This window comes from Rana temporaria, chromosome 4, assembly GCF_905171775.1.
Source record: "Rana temporaria chromosome 4, aRanTem1.1, whole genome shotgun sequence".
Taxonomy (NCBI): domain Eukaryota; kingdom Metazoa; phylum Chordata; class Amphibia; order Anura; family Ranidae; genus Rana; species Rana temporaria.
This window is the reverse complement of record NC_053492.1, coordinates 270629896-270649409: the sequence shown is the minus strand read 5'-3', so window position 1 is coordinate 270649409 and position 19514 is coordinate 270629896. Positions and strand designations below refer to the sequence as shown.

Here is a 19514-nt window from a genome sequence, read left to right as displayed (position 1 = left end):
CTTTGAGATGCCAGCTAGCTCTGAGCTAACTTACATCCCTCAGAGGAAATGTGTTTTGATAAGAAGAGTCAAGCTGGTATTTAGGAAGGATTATACTTACAAACTGGAACTTTCTGACTCTGGTTGGCAAGTTTAGCTGTATTCATGTAAATTCTCAAGAAGTGCCTTAATCTTTGAACTAAACACCATAACTAATAAAGAGAAATCAGATACAACACCATTATCCCATTTTTTTCTAGAACAAGAAATTAGGAGGGAGGGGGAGGACAAACTCGGACTTTTAAGGTGTTACGAACATAGAAGTGCAAAAACACAATTAACAAAATAGATAAAGTTAAATAGTTTAGGAAATTAGAGGAAATTAGACCATCCATATCAAGAATTTGTACGTTCCATTAGAAGGCATATGTAACAATACCACCACTCAACATGTTTCACTTTTTTGAGCATCTTCAGGAGATCCTGGTGACAAGTATACTATGCTAAAGGTAACAAAAAAGACAGGAATGAGACCTTATGTTGATTGTTTTCATCAAAAGAAAAAAATAAACTAGCAAGCAAATCAATGCTATAATATTGGCATAAAACAGATATGCAGATAATAAATACAATAATGGTCAGGTGAACAAATATCAAAAATAATATATAATTGTGGGAAAGAATCTTACCCTGGCTGCTTAAAACTATATACAAATCTTGATCTAGGATGGAAAATGTATAGGTACCATACATATTCAGAGCGCCCCATCTAAAGGTTCATTCTCATGGTCGCAGGAGGAAGAAAATTTAAATACAAATTCCTGGTAGAGGAAGATAAAAAGAACGTTGAAAAAATGTATGTAGCAATTGATGACATCAAGGATATCAAAAATCAAACACCAGCTATGAATGGATAGCATATAAGTTACCTAAATTGAGTACATGAAAGGTTGAATCAATGTAGTATAACAGGTGTCCGGCTAGAATATGAAAAAAACATATGTGGCTGGACCAACTTATGTAGATGGCACTCTTCAAATGATGCTCACAATGGAGAAAATCTGTGAAAATTATCAAGGCAAAGAAAAAACAAGACTGAGTGTTATTGATCAACCAATAGCTCAATCTGTTATCAATAAAACAGATACAAACAAAGGCAGTGGCTTACCTAGGTTAAAAAGACAATGAGATGGATAAAAGTGGGAGAGATGTTCACTCTCCCACTTGCAAGGCATCTCTGCCAGATAGTCATGGCGAATAGCTGCCTTCATATGTTCCTCCCGTCCCGGCAGCCTCTGACGTCACCACCGGGAAGATGTCCATGCGCATGCACCTGGTCTCAACGGCGGCACGCAGCATGTGACGCTGATAGGCGTCACAAGCATCCACACCATTTTAGTTAAAGGAATGCCCTAATGCGGTGGATTGGCCAATAAAGATAAAACCATACAAGTAGTGAAAATGGCAGAGAAGCTGCAACCGCACAATACAATGCAGGAACAAAACAGTGGAAAATTGGATCGGAAAGGCGAACCAGGGGCTGATACTTCAAGGGCTCAAATCGGCTGGATGATTGATTAAAAACACTCAGTTAGATTAGTGCCCGATGCGTCCGTAAGGCCACTAGAGAATGAACAAAGATAGGTGGGAGCAAAAAGAATACGCATAAGGGACTTATTCACATGCAAAGACAATGTGAATATAGGTAGCAAACAACATAGATAGTTTTTCAGCAGTAATTAATCAATTTGCAGCCTGGAAAAGGTTCAAGGACACCCATATATTACATAGGAAATATACAGGCAACATATCAAGGAATTCTTTAACCAATAATTTTATATTAGCCCCCATATTATCTAACATGGGAATAACGTATCATTAAATATAGAAAATAAAATGAAAAACAAAATTAGAAATTTTTTTTAAAAAATAGCTATATACAAAGGAAGGAATGGGGATGGAAATTAGTGAAGAATGAATATTCATTAAAGAAAACATTTAAAGCTAAAAGCATCATTTAAACCAGGATGTTTGAGGGAAGATAGATCATGTATCCAGCGTGCCTCACGCTGTAGTAACATTTTGTCATAGTCACCACCTCTTTCTCCTGGGGGAATATGCTCCAAAGCAAAAAAATGCATTTTTGAGCAATCAAAATTGTGATACAGGCCAATATGGCGGCTTATTGGTGTCTCCATTTTTTTTTTTTTTGATACAAGGGAGACATGGTCCCTAAACACCGTAACTGGTAAAGAGTATAACAAGAGAAAGCCACTATAAATATAATTTTAAAAAAAGTGAATAAAAACATTATTAAAACCAAAGTGAATAAAATTACAAGAAAGATGGAATGACTGATTCTACATTAACAATTAACTTTATTTTTAACATGCTTAACTTTGACAAATTCTAGAAGTACTATCAATATTAACTTTAAACATTTAATAATGGATTAACTATTGTCCTTGGCATTCTAATATTGATGAAACATGATATCCATGCAGAAAATATCAAAATGCTTTAATAGTAAACATTACAGAACATTCATTTTTTAAAACACAAAAAACATGTTAATACTGTGGATGCAAAACCACTGTTTGCATATTTATAGCATAACACATTCATGTTCAATTATGTCAAGAAAGAAACACAAAAAAAAACAAAACAAACAAATGATATTTCCAACAAACCTCAAGAAGAAAAAACAACCTTTATCTTCCAAAATTCATCTGATTTTCATTTTAACAAATTCTAAATAAAATGATAAGCCATGGGTCATTTAAGGAGACCACCTGCATCCAGAATTTTAGATGAAAAAATGTAACTTATTTTCATTTCTCAAGACCTAAAAAAAAGCTTCAATAAAGATATGAAACATTAAATGCATATGAAACATTAGCATCCCTATTCCATTTTAAGTTTTTATTTTATCTTATTTTATGTTGTCTTATTGTTATTATGTTGTTTTATTTTTATGCTATGCTTATAATACGTTATTAGGGGCCATGCACACTGGCTTAAAAAAAAAACTGCTTCTAGAGGAGTTTAGCATTTTGCCTGTAGAAGCAACTCATTATTATCTTATATGTCGATGCACATTAGGACATTTAGATGCATATTTTAAGCTCAGCATTTAGAGGCAGAAAAAAAAAACTCCTGTTTTGTGTTTTTGAGAGCAGTTTTATAGCAGCATAAAATATTAAATGCTCCTAAACGCTTCTGAAGGTCTGTACAATCATGCTCTATATGAGAGTTTTTCTTTTTGCCCAAATAACTGGCTTCTTTAAGCCCAGTATGAATAAATCCATAGGTGTTAAATTGTGATGTTACTTAGTACAATATGTCAGGTGTTTATAATAAGGACTCTAATAAGTGCTTACATTCAATTAGTTGTCAACTTACTAAAAGCACATGAAGTAAAAGCTGAAATGTAATTAATTGCCTTGGTTTAGTGCATCTTTCATGAATGAAAATGAAAGCAAAATTCGAAAAGTATATAAAAACTCCTGATGTTTCTACATGGAGGGTGTTGTACGTTAGCAACATAGAAACTGTGTCTATCTAGTTATGGACATAAGCACTACATATATCCAAAAAACATAATCAAAGAACATATGTAGTAGACCCTGTCTTTCTGCCCCTCTGCTGTCCTCTTTTGCATATGACAAGCATACCACATTCACTAAGCTCTGAGGAAAATGAGTGCAACTGCACTTGCAAAGTTCACAGTCTGTTTGCTTTTACTAAATCAACCCCAATGTTTATAAACCATGTTCAGATGTGATGAATGCAAAGTAACATTGTTACTTTTGTAACTACACTGTTTCATTCTTTGGCAGATTAAAGTAGGTGCTTCATACTGCACATGATGTCAGTTAAATCAATCTTGTAATAAATTCTTCCAGCACGGCACCCTTTCGTTAACTTTTCAGGAGTGCATACAAGTAGGAAGGGAGAGTCACTACCAGAGGTTGTAAGTGACTATCAAGGAATGTGGGAATTGGTTTTTGAGATACCATTAGAACCCAAGATGATTGGGTGGTATTTTCAAGGTGTGAATCTTGGACAATCCATATACAGCTGGAATGGTAAAAAATGCCAGTCTGCCACCTGTTCTTATATCCATTGATTGGCAACAGCCAACATCAGGGACCTAAATGTATTCAAAAACTATGTTGATTGGTTGAGCGCTGGCTCTCTTCTATGAATTAAAACAACCTAACAAGTTAAAAAAAAAAAATCCTTAAATAAAGTTTACATACTATATAGTTACATAGTCTGTCTGGTTGAAAAAAATAGACCAGTTCAACCAATAGAAAGAAAAAATATATATACAATCCTATACCCACAGTTGATCTAGAGTAGTGGTATGCAATAAGCGGACCTCCAGCTGTTGCAAAACTACAAGTCCCGTCATGCCTATGCCTCTGGTTGCATGCTTGTGGCTGTCTTGATATGCCTCATGGGACTTGTAGCTCTGCAACAGCTGCAGGTCCGTTAATTGCATATCCCTGATGTAGAGGAAGGCAAAAAATCACAATGCAAGATCCAATTTGCTCCAGCACGCAGACTGGGGTCTCAGCGGCATCTGCGAGTCCTGTACTAATGATTGGGACCTGGATCATGTGGTTCCGGGTCCCCTGATTGCTGTGATAGCCTCTAAAAAAAATTGACTATCACAGTGATCAGTCAATGCGAAGCTTGTGAATTTCGGCCCCTGTGTTTATCTCTCTGTGAATGGAGGGGAGAGATACATTGTATCTCTCTCTTTCCTTGCAGAGAAAAAAAATGTAAAAATAAAAAATAAATTACAAATACATAAAAAATAGCTAGATCAAGGTTTGATCTAGGTCAGTGCCAGGGTTAGTGTTCAGGTAAAGGTCAAAGGTTAGGGTCCAAGGTCAAGGTCAATGTAATTTGGGCAGAATAAAAAAAACAGTATTATGCCTCGTACACACGGCCGGATTTTCTGAGAATTTTTTTTTGACTTCTAGGAAAGTTTTTTTTTGGAAGTCCGAAGGACCTTAGAGAACCTGTTCTCTTTCTTTCCGTCTGACTTACGACGAACTCGCGGCAGACTTTTGTACAGTCAAAAGTCCGACAGTGTGTGCAAAACATTACCGTCAGTTAGAGTCGGTGTTAGTGTGTTTTAGGTAGGATAAAAAAAGAAAAATGGGCACTATTGATTTTGGGATGTACTACGGGTACATACAGCAATTAACATACACATATGTGGTATCCCTGTGATTGTCTGGAGCAGGAGAATTGATTCTGGGTTGCTCTTTGGTGGTAGGTTATGGTAGTTACAAGAAATTTACAGCTAAATTAAAAATATATATATTTTTTTTTACTATTTTGGGTCAGTTTTCCTATGATAATAAACACAAATCAGGAGATATACATTACCATTTACCACCACAAGAAAGCTCAATTTCTTTATTTCTCAATTTTCAATCCTGAAAAAAGTTATAATCCACCTAGATGCACCAAATAGTTGTGATATGTACAGTTTTACTAACATATGTCAAAATTTCTAAATTGTGCTTAGGCTTTTAGATTTGTTTTACCCTAATGGCACGTACACACGATTGTTTTTCGGCATGAAAAAAAACGAGGTTTTTAAAAACGTCATTTAAATGATCGTGTGTGGGCTTCACAACGTTTTTCGGCTTCTGTTTTTCCTGTTGTTAAAAATGATCGTGTGTGGGCAAAAACGACGTTTTAAACCCGCGCATGCCCAGAAGAAAGTTATGAGATGGGAGCGCTCGTTCTGGTAAAACTACCATTCATAATGGAGTAAGCGCATTCATCACGCTGTAACAGACAAAAAAGCACAAATCGTCTTTTACTAACAAGGAATCAGCTAAAAGCAGCCCAAAGGCGAATAGAACTTCCCCTTTAGAGTGCCGTCGTATTTGTTGTATGTCACCGCGCTTTGTTCATCATTTTTCAAAAACGATGGTGTGTGGGACAACATCGTTTTTAATGATGAAGTTGGAAAAACGTCGTTTTTTGCACATGCTGAAAAACAATGTTTTTTTCATGCCGAAAAACGATCGTGTGTACGCGGCATTAGGTGTGAAGGGGTTAAAGGAGAAGTGTGGGAAATTAAATAAGCAAACATACATGCTCACCTCTATGGCTGCAGCATCTGTATGATGCTTCAGCTTTCCCTCATTGGCTCTAATCCTGAGAACTGAGCGATCACATCACCACTGTTTGCTTAGTTCTTGGGCCTGCTCTGCCCTCCAGGCAGGAGACTGTGCAGAAGTGTCTGGCTCAAGCTCTCAGTGGTGCGCTGAGGGTCTGAGCAAGCTGCCAGTCAGGCATATGGGTGGATCCCAACATTATTCTTGTATTTCTGGTGGGAACACTTCTGACTCTGCACTTTAGCAAATGCACAAAGCAAATGAACACAATAAAATTATTTGGAAAACACCACACAGACATCAGGTGACCTTGTTTACCCCTTCAGCTCCTTTTATCATGCACTCTCTACCACTCCTTTTGACAGCTCTGTCCTCCATCGTTAAACTTTCTTTCCTTAACCCCTCTTCTCCCCCCCCCCACAGTATATATATATATATATATATATATATATATATATATATATATATATATATATATCTCCCTCACTTCTGTCCTCTCCTTATTATTGCACCTACCAACTCCTGCTAATTCTAAATCCACACAAAAAATCTCCAGGACCCTGGAACATGTCCCTTCATATAAATCCCACTCCCATATTACCTCTCTCACCCTACTGCTTCTCCTAACCTCTGGAGATATATATCCAAACCCCGGGCCTCCATCTCTTAACTGTAACCCATGCATCCATCACCCTGCACCCTCTGGCAGCAGCTGCAATCAACAAAATTTAGTTCCCATCTCTTTCCTTCCCAAGACCAGACTCTCTTTCTCTTGTGCCCTTTGGAATTCCCGCTCACCTCTCTCCATGACCTTTTTATCACAAGCTCATTTAATCTACTCACCATTACCGAAACCTGGCTTCATTAGTCCGACACTGCATCTTCTGTTGCCTTATCCCATGGTGGTCTTCTCTGGATTCACTCCCCCAGATCCAGTGGATGTAAGGGAGGAGGTGTCGGAATCCTTCTAGCCCCACAAAGCACCTTTCAGGTACTTCAACCACCCCCCTCTCTGTCACCCTCCTCTTTTGAAGCACACTGCATTCATCTTTTCACTCCAGTTTCTCTAAGGATAGCTGTGATCTACAGGCCTCCTGGACCAGTATCAACCTTTCTTGATTACTTCTCTGCCTGGTTACCCTACTTTCTTTCTTCTGAAATCCCCACAATCATTCTGGTTGACTTCAACATCCCTATTAATACTAACACTCCTGCCACTTCCAAACTTCTCAGTCTAACCTCCTCCTTTGACCTGAAGCAGTGGAAACATGCTCCTACTCACTCTGAAGGCAATACCCTTGACCTCGTTTTCGCTCACCTTTGCACTCCATGCAACCTTTCTTACTATCCATTCCCTCTCTCTGATCACTACCTTATTATGTTTCACTCTCTCCCTCTCCTCCACCTCTTCTCCCTCCAATCGCCTAAAAGTTACCCACAGAAACCTACATCATCTCAACCCTTCTCTTCTCTACTCTGCTACCGACAACCTAGCCACTTCTGTCTACAACGCTTCACTTCTAGCCTCATGGACTCACTGGCTCCCCTCACTACACACAGAATCAGGCCCCGGCCCCTTTAACCTTGGCAAACAGATGATAAAAGAAGTCTGAAAAAACATAGTTGTGCTCATGAGCGCCTGTGGCTTAAGACTAAGTCTCAGAAAGATTTCAACCAATATAAATCTGCCCTCCAAAAATACAATTCCAGCCTCCTCACTGCCAAGCATACCTATTTTATCACTCTCATTAGCAACTTTTCATCCCATCCCCATCAACTCTTCTCTATCTTCAACTCTCTATTTTGTCCTCCACTGCCTCCACCTCACTCACTACCCAGGAGATCGCCAATCACTTCAAACAGAAGATAGATACAATTTGCGAGGAGATCTCTACTGTTCAGATACCCTATACGCTTTACACTTCATGCCCACAGGTACAATTATTACTTCTCTCTTTCAACCCCACCACTATAGACGAGGTTGCCAAACTACTTGCTAACATTCACCTTACCACCTGCCCTTTACATCCTGTTCCCTCGCAAATGTTCACCTTCTGGCTCTATTCTAAACTCTATAACCCACATCATCAATCTGTCCTTCTCCTCTGGCATCTTCCCCAACTCTCTAAAACATGCACTTGTCAGCCCCATACTTAAAAAACCCTCACTGGACCCATCCAATCTTAACCTACCCCCCCATCTTCTTGCTCCCCTTCTTATCCAAACTCCTTGAACGTCTGGTCTACAGCCGACTAAGCACCCACCTTGCTGATAATAGCCTTTTTAATCCGCTTCAGTCTGGATTTCGTTCCCAACACTCCACAGAGACTGCTCTCCTAAAACTAACAGACGATCTACTAAAGGCCAAAATCAATGGACACTATTCTGTACTCCTACTCCTGGACCTCTCTTCTGCCTTTGCTACGGTTGACCACCCCTTCCTCTTCAAAAAACTCCATGATTTTGGTCTCCGTGACTGGACTCTGCACTGGTTCCTAATTATCCAACCGCACATTTAGCGTTTCTTACAACTCTACTTCCTCCTCTCCTCTTCCTTTCTCTGTTGGGGTCCCCAAGGTTCTGTTCTTTGACTTCTATTTTCAATCTACACCTCCTGCCTGGGTCACCTCTACCTCTACTCTGACAACACCCAAATATATTTCTCTAACCCTCAGCTCACTCCCTCTGTCTCCTCACGTATCACTAATTTACTATAATATATCAGTCTGGATGTCACACCACTTCCTCAAACTCAATCTGTCCAAAACCAATTCTTCCTCCCCATGTGTCACTTCCCCTGATCTCTCTGTCAAAATTGATGGCACAACTATAAGCCCATCCCCGCATGCCAAGGTTTTAGGTGTAGTCCTGGACTCAGAACTCTCCTTTAAGCATCACGTCCAATCACTGTCCAAAGCTTGCCGCCTCAACCTCTGCAACATCTCCAAAATACGTCCCTTTCTAACCAATGACACAACAAAGCTCTTAATTTACTTGCTGGCCATCTTTTGCCTCGACTACTGCAATTCCCTTCTCATTGGCTTACCTCTACATAGTCTATCGCCCCTTCAATCCATAATGAATGCTGCTGCCAGACTCATCCACCTTACCTATCGCTCTGTGTCTGCTACTCCTCTCTGTCAATCCCTCCACTGGCTTCTGCTTACCTAACTAATTAAATAAAAAATACTAACAACTACCTACAAAGCCATCCACAATTTAGCCCCCAGCTACATCACTAGCCTAGTCTTTAAATACCAACCTATTTGTTCTCTTCGTTACTCTCAAGACCTCCTGCTCTCTAGCTCCCTCGTCACCTCCTCCCATGCTCACCTCCAGGACTTTTCCAGAGCCTCTCAAATCCTATGGAATGCCTTACCCCAATCTGTCCGCTTATCTCCTACTCTATTAGCTTTTAGACAATCCCTGAAAACCCTTCTCTTCAGAGAAGCCTACCCTACCCACACCTAACAACTGTATTTTAATGTTCTCCCTCAGCTCACCCCCCCACAGTTATTAGCTTTTGTTCCACTTGACCCTTCCTTCTTGATTGTAAGCGCTAACGATCAGGGCCCTCTGATCCCTCCTTTATTGATTTGTATTATAAGTGTACTGTTTGCCCTCATGTTGTAAAGCGCTGTGCAAACTGTTGCCGCTATATAAATCCTGTATAACAATAATACATCCAGAGGTTAGTACAGCTCTGTGACATCAGAAGCCAGCTTTAGCTAAATCTGGGTCACAGAAGTGCAATAGTAAGTGCACTCCTGTGACCCACATTAGAAGTATGACCACACAAGCTTTGGTCATACGTCTCTTTAAAAGCCTAAGTAAATGTTATATTGATGTCTGCTTAAAAATACCTCTTTCCTCCTCTCGCTATCTATGCTGTAAACTGCTGGTAAAAAAGAAGTTTGTAAATACCTTTTTTTTTATTCTCTCTAATGCTGCTACATGATATAAAACCTCTGGCTCCCCTGTGTGATAGAGTGGCTGCTGCATGGGAGAGGGGGGGTGTGGTGACAATGGATGGGTGGGTGAGGTCATGGCTCCTGGAATTCAGCTTCATTGTTCACTGATGAGCACTCCATGACACAGATGTAGAAAGATGTGAACCTCCAGCTTCATTCCCCCTCCCTCTAGCTGCACATCTCTCCACCTTCTCAGTACAATTATGCATCTTCATTAAGCATTAAAGCCCTGAAGAAGGGTGTGGTGGGGTCGTCTGTGCCTGCAAACATAGGCTATCGCTCATGCAGAGTTTGCTTATCAATGCCCGGTACCAGATGGAGACTGTGGTCATGTGAAGTATGTAACACTAAGGCAGTTCCCTGACTCAGAGATGAGCCCCCACTGTACACAGCAATAAATGCAGATTTCCTCCAAAAAGCAACCTGTCTCATGTCACTACACACCGCAACTGGCATGCTTGCATTAGGAGGGACATACCAAAGGTGTACACTCCACTCCACCAGTCCAGCGAACCTCTGTTACCTCACTCCCAGAAATACAATGGGGTCTAGTTAAGCCCATAACGCTCTCACTTAACTCTTCCCTTCCCATACCTCATGACCAGGCCATAGATCTCCATAATGTGGGTTCAGATCCGGTAGCTTTTGGACACTAACCACTTGGAAGGGAGCCAGAACATCGACGCCCGCCACTGGAGGACCTGTCACCCTACCAGGTACCAAGCCTAATGACTGGGTGCTTGTATCTTAAAACTTGTACTTGGTTACACTCCTTCACCTTGTCTTGCCGAGTTAACTCTTTTGCAATGGTGTAACTTCATACCCAGGTTCCTTTAGATACGTCAGTACCAACATGCACCCCTTTAAATAACTTCAGACCAGGCTCAGAATGATTAATGTAACTTTACTGAACAAGAATCGGCACACAGTTTTATTTGAATGACATCCTGTCCCTAATCCTAACTAGAATAATGTAGTATCCCTGGCATACCCCCGCCAGTGCCCGTGTTCCCACTGTCAGTCCTTAGCTGTCCCCCTTTTATAGCACAGGTGGGCTGGCTAGGATCAAAAGTCCAGGAACTGAGATAAAAAACAATATCCCCTTCCTCAGCCTGGGCCAGCTGCTGGATAACTAAACTGTATACATTTCCAACCTGCCTACAAGGGGGGGGGGGGGGTAGGGTTTTTTCCCCCTTGAAAAGTCTTGGCTGCATCTAATGTTCTTAACTAATACATGTTTCAAAAACGTCCTTTAAGTGAGATGACATTTTTGTGCCAGGTGCTCCTCCCTACACATCCCAGAAATTATCACCTGGAGATGCAAAAGGAACTGAAAAGACATCTCAACAAAATGAGTACAAATGTCTATCTTAGTCAGTTGTCATTGGAACAAGTGTTATTGGATGATTTACTCTCATCTTGTGTTCTGTAACAACTGTAAAATGTTGTATTTTCCTATTTTGTTGGCAATGATCACTTGGCCAAGCAGAGTAAAACCTTCTGGCAGGGGCACAGCCAGCAATAAAAACCCCATCAGAAATAATGATACTTCTTTATCCAAGACTAAAAAAAAAAGTTTTGGCTATACATGCACTGTAATTTTAGGGGTAGGTTAAGGCCTAAGGAGATGGGGAAGGTCACATTTTATGAATACACATACAGTTAAAAAAGAACTCCACACAGATACAGTATAAAAGACATGTGTGAATGCAGCTTTGTTAACCTCCTTAGCGGTATTCCAGAGTCTGGCTCGGGGTGAATTTTTCATACCAAAAGCAGTATCCCCAAGCCAGACTCGGGGTTGCATTGCAGGATACAGGGGGAAGTTACAGACAAATCTTTCACCGCTCCAGGTGAGCCTCATATATCATTAAGGGCTGTTGAACCACCAGGGTGCTGGCGATGCTGATTGTAGCAAATGGACGAAAAAAACTCTGGACGGCCGCACTCCAAAATGACTAAAACAAAGTTGGTCTTTATTTTCAAATGCACATGCATTCACCGCAAGCAACAGGTACAGCTGTACCTGTTGCTTGCGGTGAATGCATGTACATTTGAAAATAAAGACCAACTTTGTTTTAGTCATTTTGGAGTGCGGCCGTCCAGAGTTTTTTTCGTCCATTTGCTACAGGGGGAAGTTACTTACCTTGTCCCTGGATCCTGCGATGCATCCCCGCTGTGTATGCAAGCTCCTCCACTGTGCCTCCTCGCTCGATTCACAGTGCCGATTGCCGAGCTCCGTTCCCTGCGACGTTACAACGCACAGGGATGGAGTTTGGCGCCAAATTCAAAAAGGGAAAAACACAATACACATACACTATACTGTAATCTTACAGATTACAGTAGTGTATCAAATAATTACACACCCCCTTTGTCCCTAGTGGTCTGCCCAGTGTCCTGCATGCAGTTTTATATAATAAAAACTGTTCTTTCTGCCTGGAAACTGGAGATTGTCCATAGCAACCAAAAAGTGTCCCTTTACATCAAAAGTGCTTTTAGACCAGCTTGAAAACAGCGATAATGAATTTGAATCACTTGCAGAATTGCATGATAGCGATTTGTGGGGAAATTTGTCATCAAACAATAAAAATAATGACAGCGACAATTCTGCAACTGAGCAAATTTCAGTGTTTTTGATTTGATAACATTATTGAATAATTTTTATTAGAATTACATTATTATTTGTTATAATTATTTATAGTTATTTATTATATTATAATTTATGATTTTGTGTTTCAAACTTTATCATACCCGGATGTCTACTAGACTCTTGTTTGGACAGATTTACGTGAGTTATTCCTAAGAATTGCAGGCCTAAAATATAAAACGCCAAATTTCCATGCAAAATAATTGTACCGCTTTCAGCACTTAAAACCAGAAGGAATCATACCACCAGGGAGGTTAATACATCCTTAAGAGTATTTTTTAAATGCAAGCAGTTTAAAGCGGGGGTTCACCCGTACATAACACTTTTTCCCCTTAGATGTATGCTCATTTTGTCTAGGGGAATCGGCTAGTTGTTTTAAAATATGAGCTGTACTTACGGTTTACGAGATGCATCTTCTCCGTCGCTTCCGGGTATGGGCTGCGGGACTGGGCGTTCCTATTTTGATTGACAGTCTTCCGAGAGGCTTCCGACAGTCGTATCCATCGCGTCACGATTTTCCGAAAGAAGCCCAACGTCGGTGCGCAGGCGCAGTATAGAGCCGCACCGACGTTCGGCTACTAGTGACGCGATGGATGCGACCGTCGGAAGCCTCTCGGAAGACTGTCAATCAAGAAGCAACGCCCGCTCCCAAAGACCCATACCCTGAAGTGACGGAGAAGATGCATCTCGAAAACGGTAAGTACAGCTCATATTTTAAAACAACTAGCCGATTCCCCTAGACAAAATGAGCATACATCTAAGGGGAAAAAGTGTTTTATGGGTGAACTCCCGCTTTAATACCTGCATTTATTTGTTAGTCTTTTGCAGTCCCTGTGCATTGATATACAGCTCAAAAATGTGGAGTAATAGTAAAAGGGACATGCTGGTTGAAGAAGAGAGGAGTGGCAGATGAGCTCAATAGTGTGTGCTTCTACTTTCACTGTCCAAGCACAGGCTGGGAAAGACACCTGTACTTGTTATTAAACCGTAGAAGAGAAAATGCTACATGTGACAGGGGGCTATGTAATGTGGAAGATCTATGTAAACCTCAAAACGAAAGCAATGAAATGGAACAGAGCCCTCACACTTTCTAAGAGCCCAAATTAATCTAACCCAAAAAGATGTAAAATGGATGAAGCTTCTAGGTACCAACATAAAACTCCAGTCTTGAGTAATGGGGATTCTCCAGGCTAATTTTTTACGGTTTGTTGGTACCTAGAAATCCCATTTATGTTTACTTCTTTCTAGAATCAATCACAGAACAGGATGGTTAGAAATATAACTTATTTGGAAAGTGAAACAGCTATGCATTTCATCTGTGTATTTAGATGTTTGCTTGGATTTTAGCTTTAAGCATAATGGCAATCTGTCAATGGATATTGCTCACTGAACATTTTTTTTAAAGCTATTTAAATAGTAAAAGTTTTTTTGTCCAGAATTTTTAAGTTTTCTTATTTAACTCTTGCCCTGCCAGAGCGGATTTCACATTTTTGGTACACATGTTTAAAAAATCATTTTAGGGCTAAAGATTACATAAGACATCCAAAATATTCTATATTCTCTGAAAACAGACATCCTAGCGAATTTTTTTTGGTAGTTCCAATTTTTTATGCGACACAATATTAACGCAAAGGTCTAGGAAACGCAAAATTTCTGTAAAAATACACTAAAGATATGTTTAGGGCATACAAACGCAATAAATTACCCAATTTGTGGGTTCAAATTTAAATGATGAGGTTGCACCCAGTAAACAGATGTCCAACTGGTCAAACCTTAAATTTGCGTGCACCCGTGAAATGGTGACAAACTTCAGTAACCTATATTTTCCATAGGCAACACTTTAAAAGCCTGGTGCTAGAAAAATTGCTCTCACTCTGTAACATGTGTATCGCAATTCATTCGTAGGCACCCCCGATGTGTGTGTTTATGTTTGTACATTTGAATATGCGGGGGGCTTAAAAAAAAATGTGGAGGGGGGTGTTTATGTGCTTAAGTGTAACTTAAAGTTTTTACAATTACATTTTTTTAACACTTAGGGGACAAAAAGTTCCCTACGTGATTATTTTTTGGTGACAGTTTTTTAAGGAGACATTTGGGGGTCTAAAATACTCTGGATGCGTTCCCTGTGCTCCACTGAATGTAATGCAATGCAGATCACATTGTATTGCATTCTTTCCTGGTCAAGTAAACTTGGCCTAAGAAAAAAAATTACACCCTAAATAATGTTTAACCACTTCATAACCGTGCTATAGACAGCTATGTGGCTCTGTTCTTCCAAGAGGGAGTCCACTGACATCCTCCCGGAACCACGTCCCCCGTACGCCCCCTGGCTCTAACTCATACTGTTGGCGTGCTGCCCCCCAGGCTCTAACTCATACTATTGATCTTTTTTGAATACCTAAACTGGGCTATAATTATTAACCTATATAAATTAACAGTATATGAACATATAGACCTGATTTGCAGGAAATATCAAGTGCACCTATTTGTTGTTGATTACTAACTTTTTAAAATGGGTACACATACACATTAAGCAGTTATTAAACTTTCATATTATTTACTGCTTTACATTATGGAAAGGAAAATTATATTGGCATTTTTTTTTTTTTTTTCATGTGTTTTGTAAATAAAAAATACACATGAAAATATCATTAAACTAATAAAAATAGCACATCATCATCTAAACATTTACCATTAAAATGTTCCGCAAAACTTCTTTAAATTGCTATCAGTTTTTTTTACATGAAAGGAGGGTAAAACCTACATAAGAAATATTCTTATATTTCTTATTTCTTTTTTAATTTCTTTACTGCTTGTATTAAGCTGACAACTTTTGCACTGATCCATTTATTCCTAAACTGTTTACTGTTTGCCCAAGACAGCAAGCAGCAAGACATATTTTAAGAGAATTAGAACATAACAATTGCAAAAACGAATGTGAGGGAATATGTCCTAGCATTGGGCTATATACGACCATGCCATACAATAAAGATATGTTCAGAGAAAGGAAACCATTTATTGTTAGTAAAAACCAGGGGTCAAGTCCTGGGGAAAAAATTGTGGGAACTCCCACCCAAGATCCACTCCCCCATCAAAAAAAAATGATACGCTCATATGCATAATTACTAAACCGCATGTTTTTTTTTTTCGATCCACTGTACCTTAGTAATCCTTTATGTTACTGGCCGCTTCCTGTATATGGATTCATCGGGTAGTGTGCGGGTATTCCGTCACTTCCTCGATGCCGCAATGTCTCCTGGGAGCTTTTGTCATTGTTCCCAGGAGACATTGCGGCATCGAGGAAGTGGCGGAATACCCACACATTACCCGGTGAATCCAAATACAGGAAGCGGCCAGTAACATAAAGGATTACTAAGGTTTGCCTGCCCCTGACAGTGACTCGAGCTCGGTATCGCCGCTTAGTGAATGATTGGCTTGGCTGCTCTAGTCCAGCAAAGGGAACTGAGTTCCTGCTGTGAAAAAAGTGCAGGAACTCCGTTCCCACGCGTTCCCGCAGGACTTGAGCCCTGGTAAAAACTCTTGCTGTGAAGTGCATCACAATAGAGCTGCTTGTATAGGAGCAACAAGAAGAATATTATTTCATATTGGTTGGCTGAAGAAACCTGTTGCGTACTAAGCAAGTCATCACTGCACATTGGTAATATTTTTCGATGTGGCACCAAACCCAGTTTTACACACAAAAATATATGGTAAAAAAAATGTTATTACACATTCTTATACAGGTGGAATCTGAAGTCATTTGGTATAAGAAAACATAAGTCTTACAGCTGATTACCCAATAAGATGATTTGTTATAAACTGTAAATTATACTTATGATGTTTTTACTTTCTTACATGGTTTCTTAACCTCTAACTATGCTTTCACTTTTTTATTTTAGTAATTCCAAGTGCCCCAGAACAAGGGCCACCAGGTCCTCCTGGTCCAGTTGGTCCAAGAGGATTGCCTGGGCCTCCAGGACCTTCAGGAAAACCAGGATATGGAGCACCAGGGCCACAAGGAGCTCAAGGAGTACCAGGACCACCAGGATTCTCCTCCATTGGAAAACCTGGTCAACCAGGCATACCTGGCAAGCAGGGGGAACGAGGATATCAAGGAGAGAAAGGTGACAGTGGACCTATAGGACTTCCAGGACCAAGAGGTCAGCAAGGACCGCCAGGATTTCCTGGACCTGCTGGAATTTCTGCTGTTGGCACACCAGGTTTACAAGGTGCAGTTGGAAACCCTGGTCTAAGAGGTGTACCTGGATTTAAAGGTGAACCTGGCATGCCAGGGATAAGTGGAGTCAAAGGACAAGATGGATATGGAGCTCCAGGTCAACCAGGAGAAAGAGGTCTACCTGGTTTCCCCGGGCAACCTGGGCCACAGGGTCCTGCTGGAATAGGCAAACCTGGCCTAAATGGTCTTCCTGGACAGCCAGGAAAATTAGGAGATAGAGGTTTACCAGGTGAACCAGGAATACAAGGTTTACCAGGACCCCAGGGCTTACATGGCCAGCCAGGGCCATCAGGTGTTGGAAAGCCAGGAATGAATGGTGCTTCAGGATTGCCAGGGCATTCTGGACCTAAAGGACAGCCAGGGCTACCAGGTATGCCTGGTCCGCAAGGAATGCAAGGTTATGGAAAGCCAGGCTTATCAGGAGTTAAAGGACAAAGGGGGGCTGAAGGGATTCCGGGTGTTCCTGGTATAAAAGGTGATCAGGGACCAGTTGGTCTTCCAGGGGAGCCAGGAATACCAGGGTTTCCAGGAAATGGAGGTATACAGGGACATAGGGGGCTTCCAGGAGATGTTGGATTTCCAGGACAAAAGGGTGAGGTTGGTCCTAAAGGGTTTTCTGGAGCTCCTGGTCCAAAAGGAGAAAGAGGTACTCCAGGACTAGATGGAAAATCAGGATATCCAGGTGAGCCAGGACTTGCTGGTCCCAAAGGGCCACCAGGGATGACAGGACAAAAAGGAGAGAAAGGGATAGTAGGACCACCTGGTTCACCTGGAGCAATTGGTCCAGTAGGCCCAAGAGGTGAAATGGGTTACAGTGGAGAGCAGGGACCAAGAGGGGCTACAGGAATACCAGGTATGAGGGGAGCATCAGGAGCACCAGGAATTTCAGGTCCTCCTGGTCATAAGGGGGAACAGGGCTTACGTGGTCTACCAGGTCCAGCTGGCATTGCAACAAATGGTGTACAAGGACCAATAGGACCTCCTGGAATTACTGGTCCAAGAGGAATGAATGGTGAGCCAGGACTGCCTGGTCAACCAGGTCCACCAGGCCCACCAGGTCAGGTAATAATGCCACACCAGTTGCCTGATGGCTACTCAAAATCAGGGCAAATTCAAGGCCTAAGGGAATTACGTGCTTCTGCATTTACTGCTGTTCTCTCCACAGCCTTTCCAGCAGTGGGAGTACCTATAAAATTTGATAAGATTTTATATAACAGACAAAATCACTATGATGCTCGAACTGGAATATTTACATGCAGGATACCGGGACTATATTATTTTGCTTACCATGTGCATGTAAAAGGCACAAATATTTGGGTGGCACTATATAAAAATGGTACACCAATAATGTACACGTATGACGAATATAAGAAAGGATACCTTGACCAGGCATCGGGGAGTGCCGTCATAGACCTAATGGAAAATGATCAAGTTTGGCTCCAGTTACCCAGTGCAGAATCTAATGGCTTATATTCTTCTGACTATATACATTCCTCTTTCTCAGGATTTTTATTTGGCCTAACATGATAAGTATTTTTATATTTCCAATTTTATGCTTGAATTTTTTTGTTACATCCCTTTTTTTGTGTTGATAAAAATTGCAGTACATTATAATGTATTTTTGATGTTTTAGTTGCATGAATTATTGCTATTTGAAATTTACTGCTCCTTAAAATATTGTTTCTATTTCAGTTGCAGTGAGTTCCCAAATATAAAACACTGTAATCTAATTGTTGTATCTTCATAGTGTTTTTTCTCAACGCGTTGTATGTGATAACTCTGTATTAAGAACTTTGCAGATTTTTTGTAATATTAAAATTCACAGGACACTGACTCTAAAATATTCAAACAGTTCTAGTATTCCCAAAGTCAAACTATTCAGCTTTCATTGCCTTGTCTGTTAGCCATCAATCTTTTTATTATTCTCCACACTCATCCACTCACTCATAAGATTTAACAATATGAACCTTTGTATCCCTCTACTAAAAATTGTAATTCCACCAATCCTGTTAATTTAACATTGTTTTAAAATAAACATTTTCTTAAATCCAATGTGTAATGATTTGAAGGAAAAATAAAACAAATACAATCAATAGTGGAAAGATGGAAAACAATAGTTCATTAACCTCCCTGGCGGTATGATTCTTTCAGAAAAAACATGCTAAAAGCGGTACCATTATTTGCAAGGAAATTTGGCGTTTTATATTGTAGGTCTGTAATTTTTAGAAATAACTCACTTAAATCTGACCAAACAAGATTCTAATAGGCATCCCGTGTATTACATTTTTTTAAAAACAAAATTATAAATTATAATATAATAAATAATTATAAATAATTATAACAAATAATAATATAATTATAATAAAAATTATTCAATAATGTAATCAAATCAAAATCACTGAAATTTGCTCAGTTGCAGAATTGTTGCTGTCATTATTTTTTTTTTTTTATGACGAATTTCCCCACAAATCGCTATCGCACAATTCTGCAAGTGATTATAATTTATTATCGCTGTTTTTTAGCTGATCTAA

At 40.1% G+C, this 19514-nt stretch overlaps 1 protein-coding gene across 3 annotated transcripts in view; it reads left to right on the top strand.

Moving 5' to 3' along the window:
* The window catches only part of COL10A1 (collagen type X alpha 1 chain), a 133225-nt gene extending 114195 nt beyond the window's left edge, over positions 1–19030 (top strand). For all 3 annotated transcript variants that reach the window (XM_040350268.1, XM_040350269.1, XM_040350267.1), the window contains one exon: positions 16646–19030. In XM_040350268.1, coding sequence (XP_040206202.1) covers positions 16646–18510 — 1865 coding nt within the window. In that variant the 3' untranslated portion in view covers positions 18511–19030. The remainder of the gene's footprint in view (positions 1–16645) is intronic.
* The last annotated feature ends 484 nt before the right edge of the window (positions 19031–19514 follow it).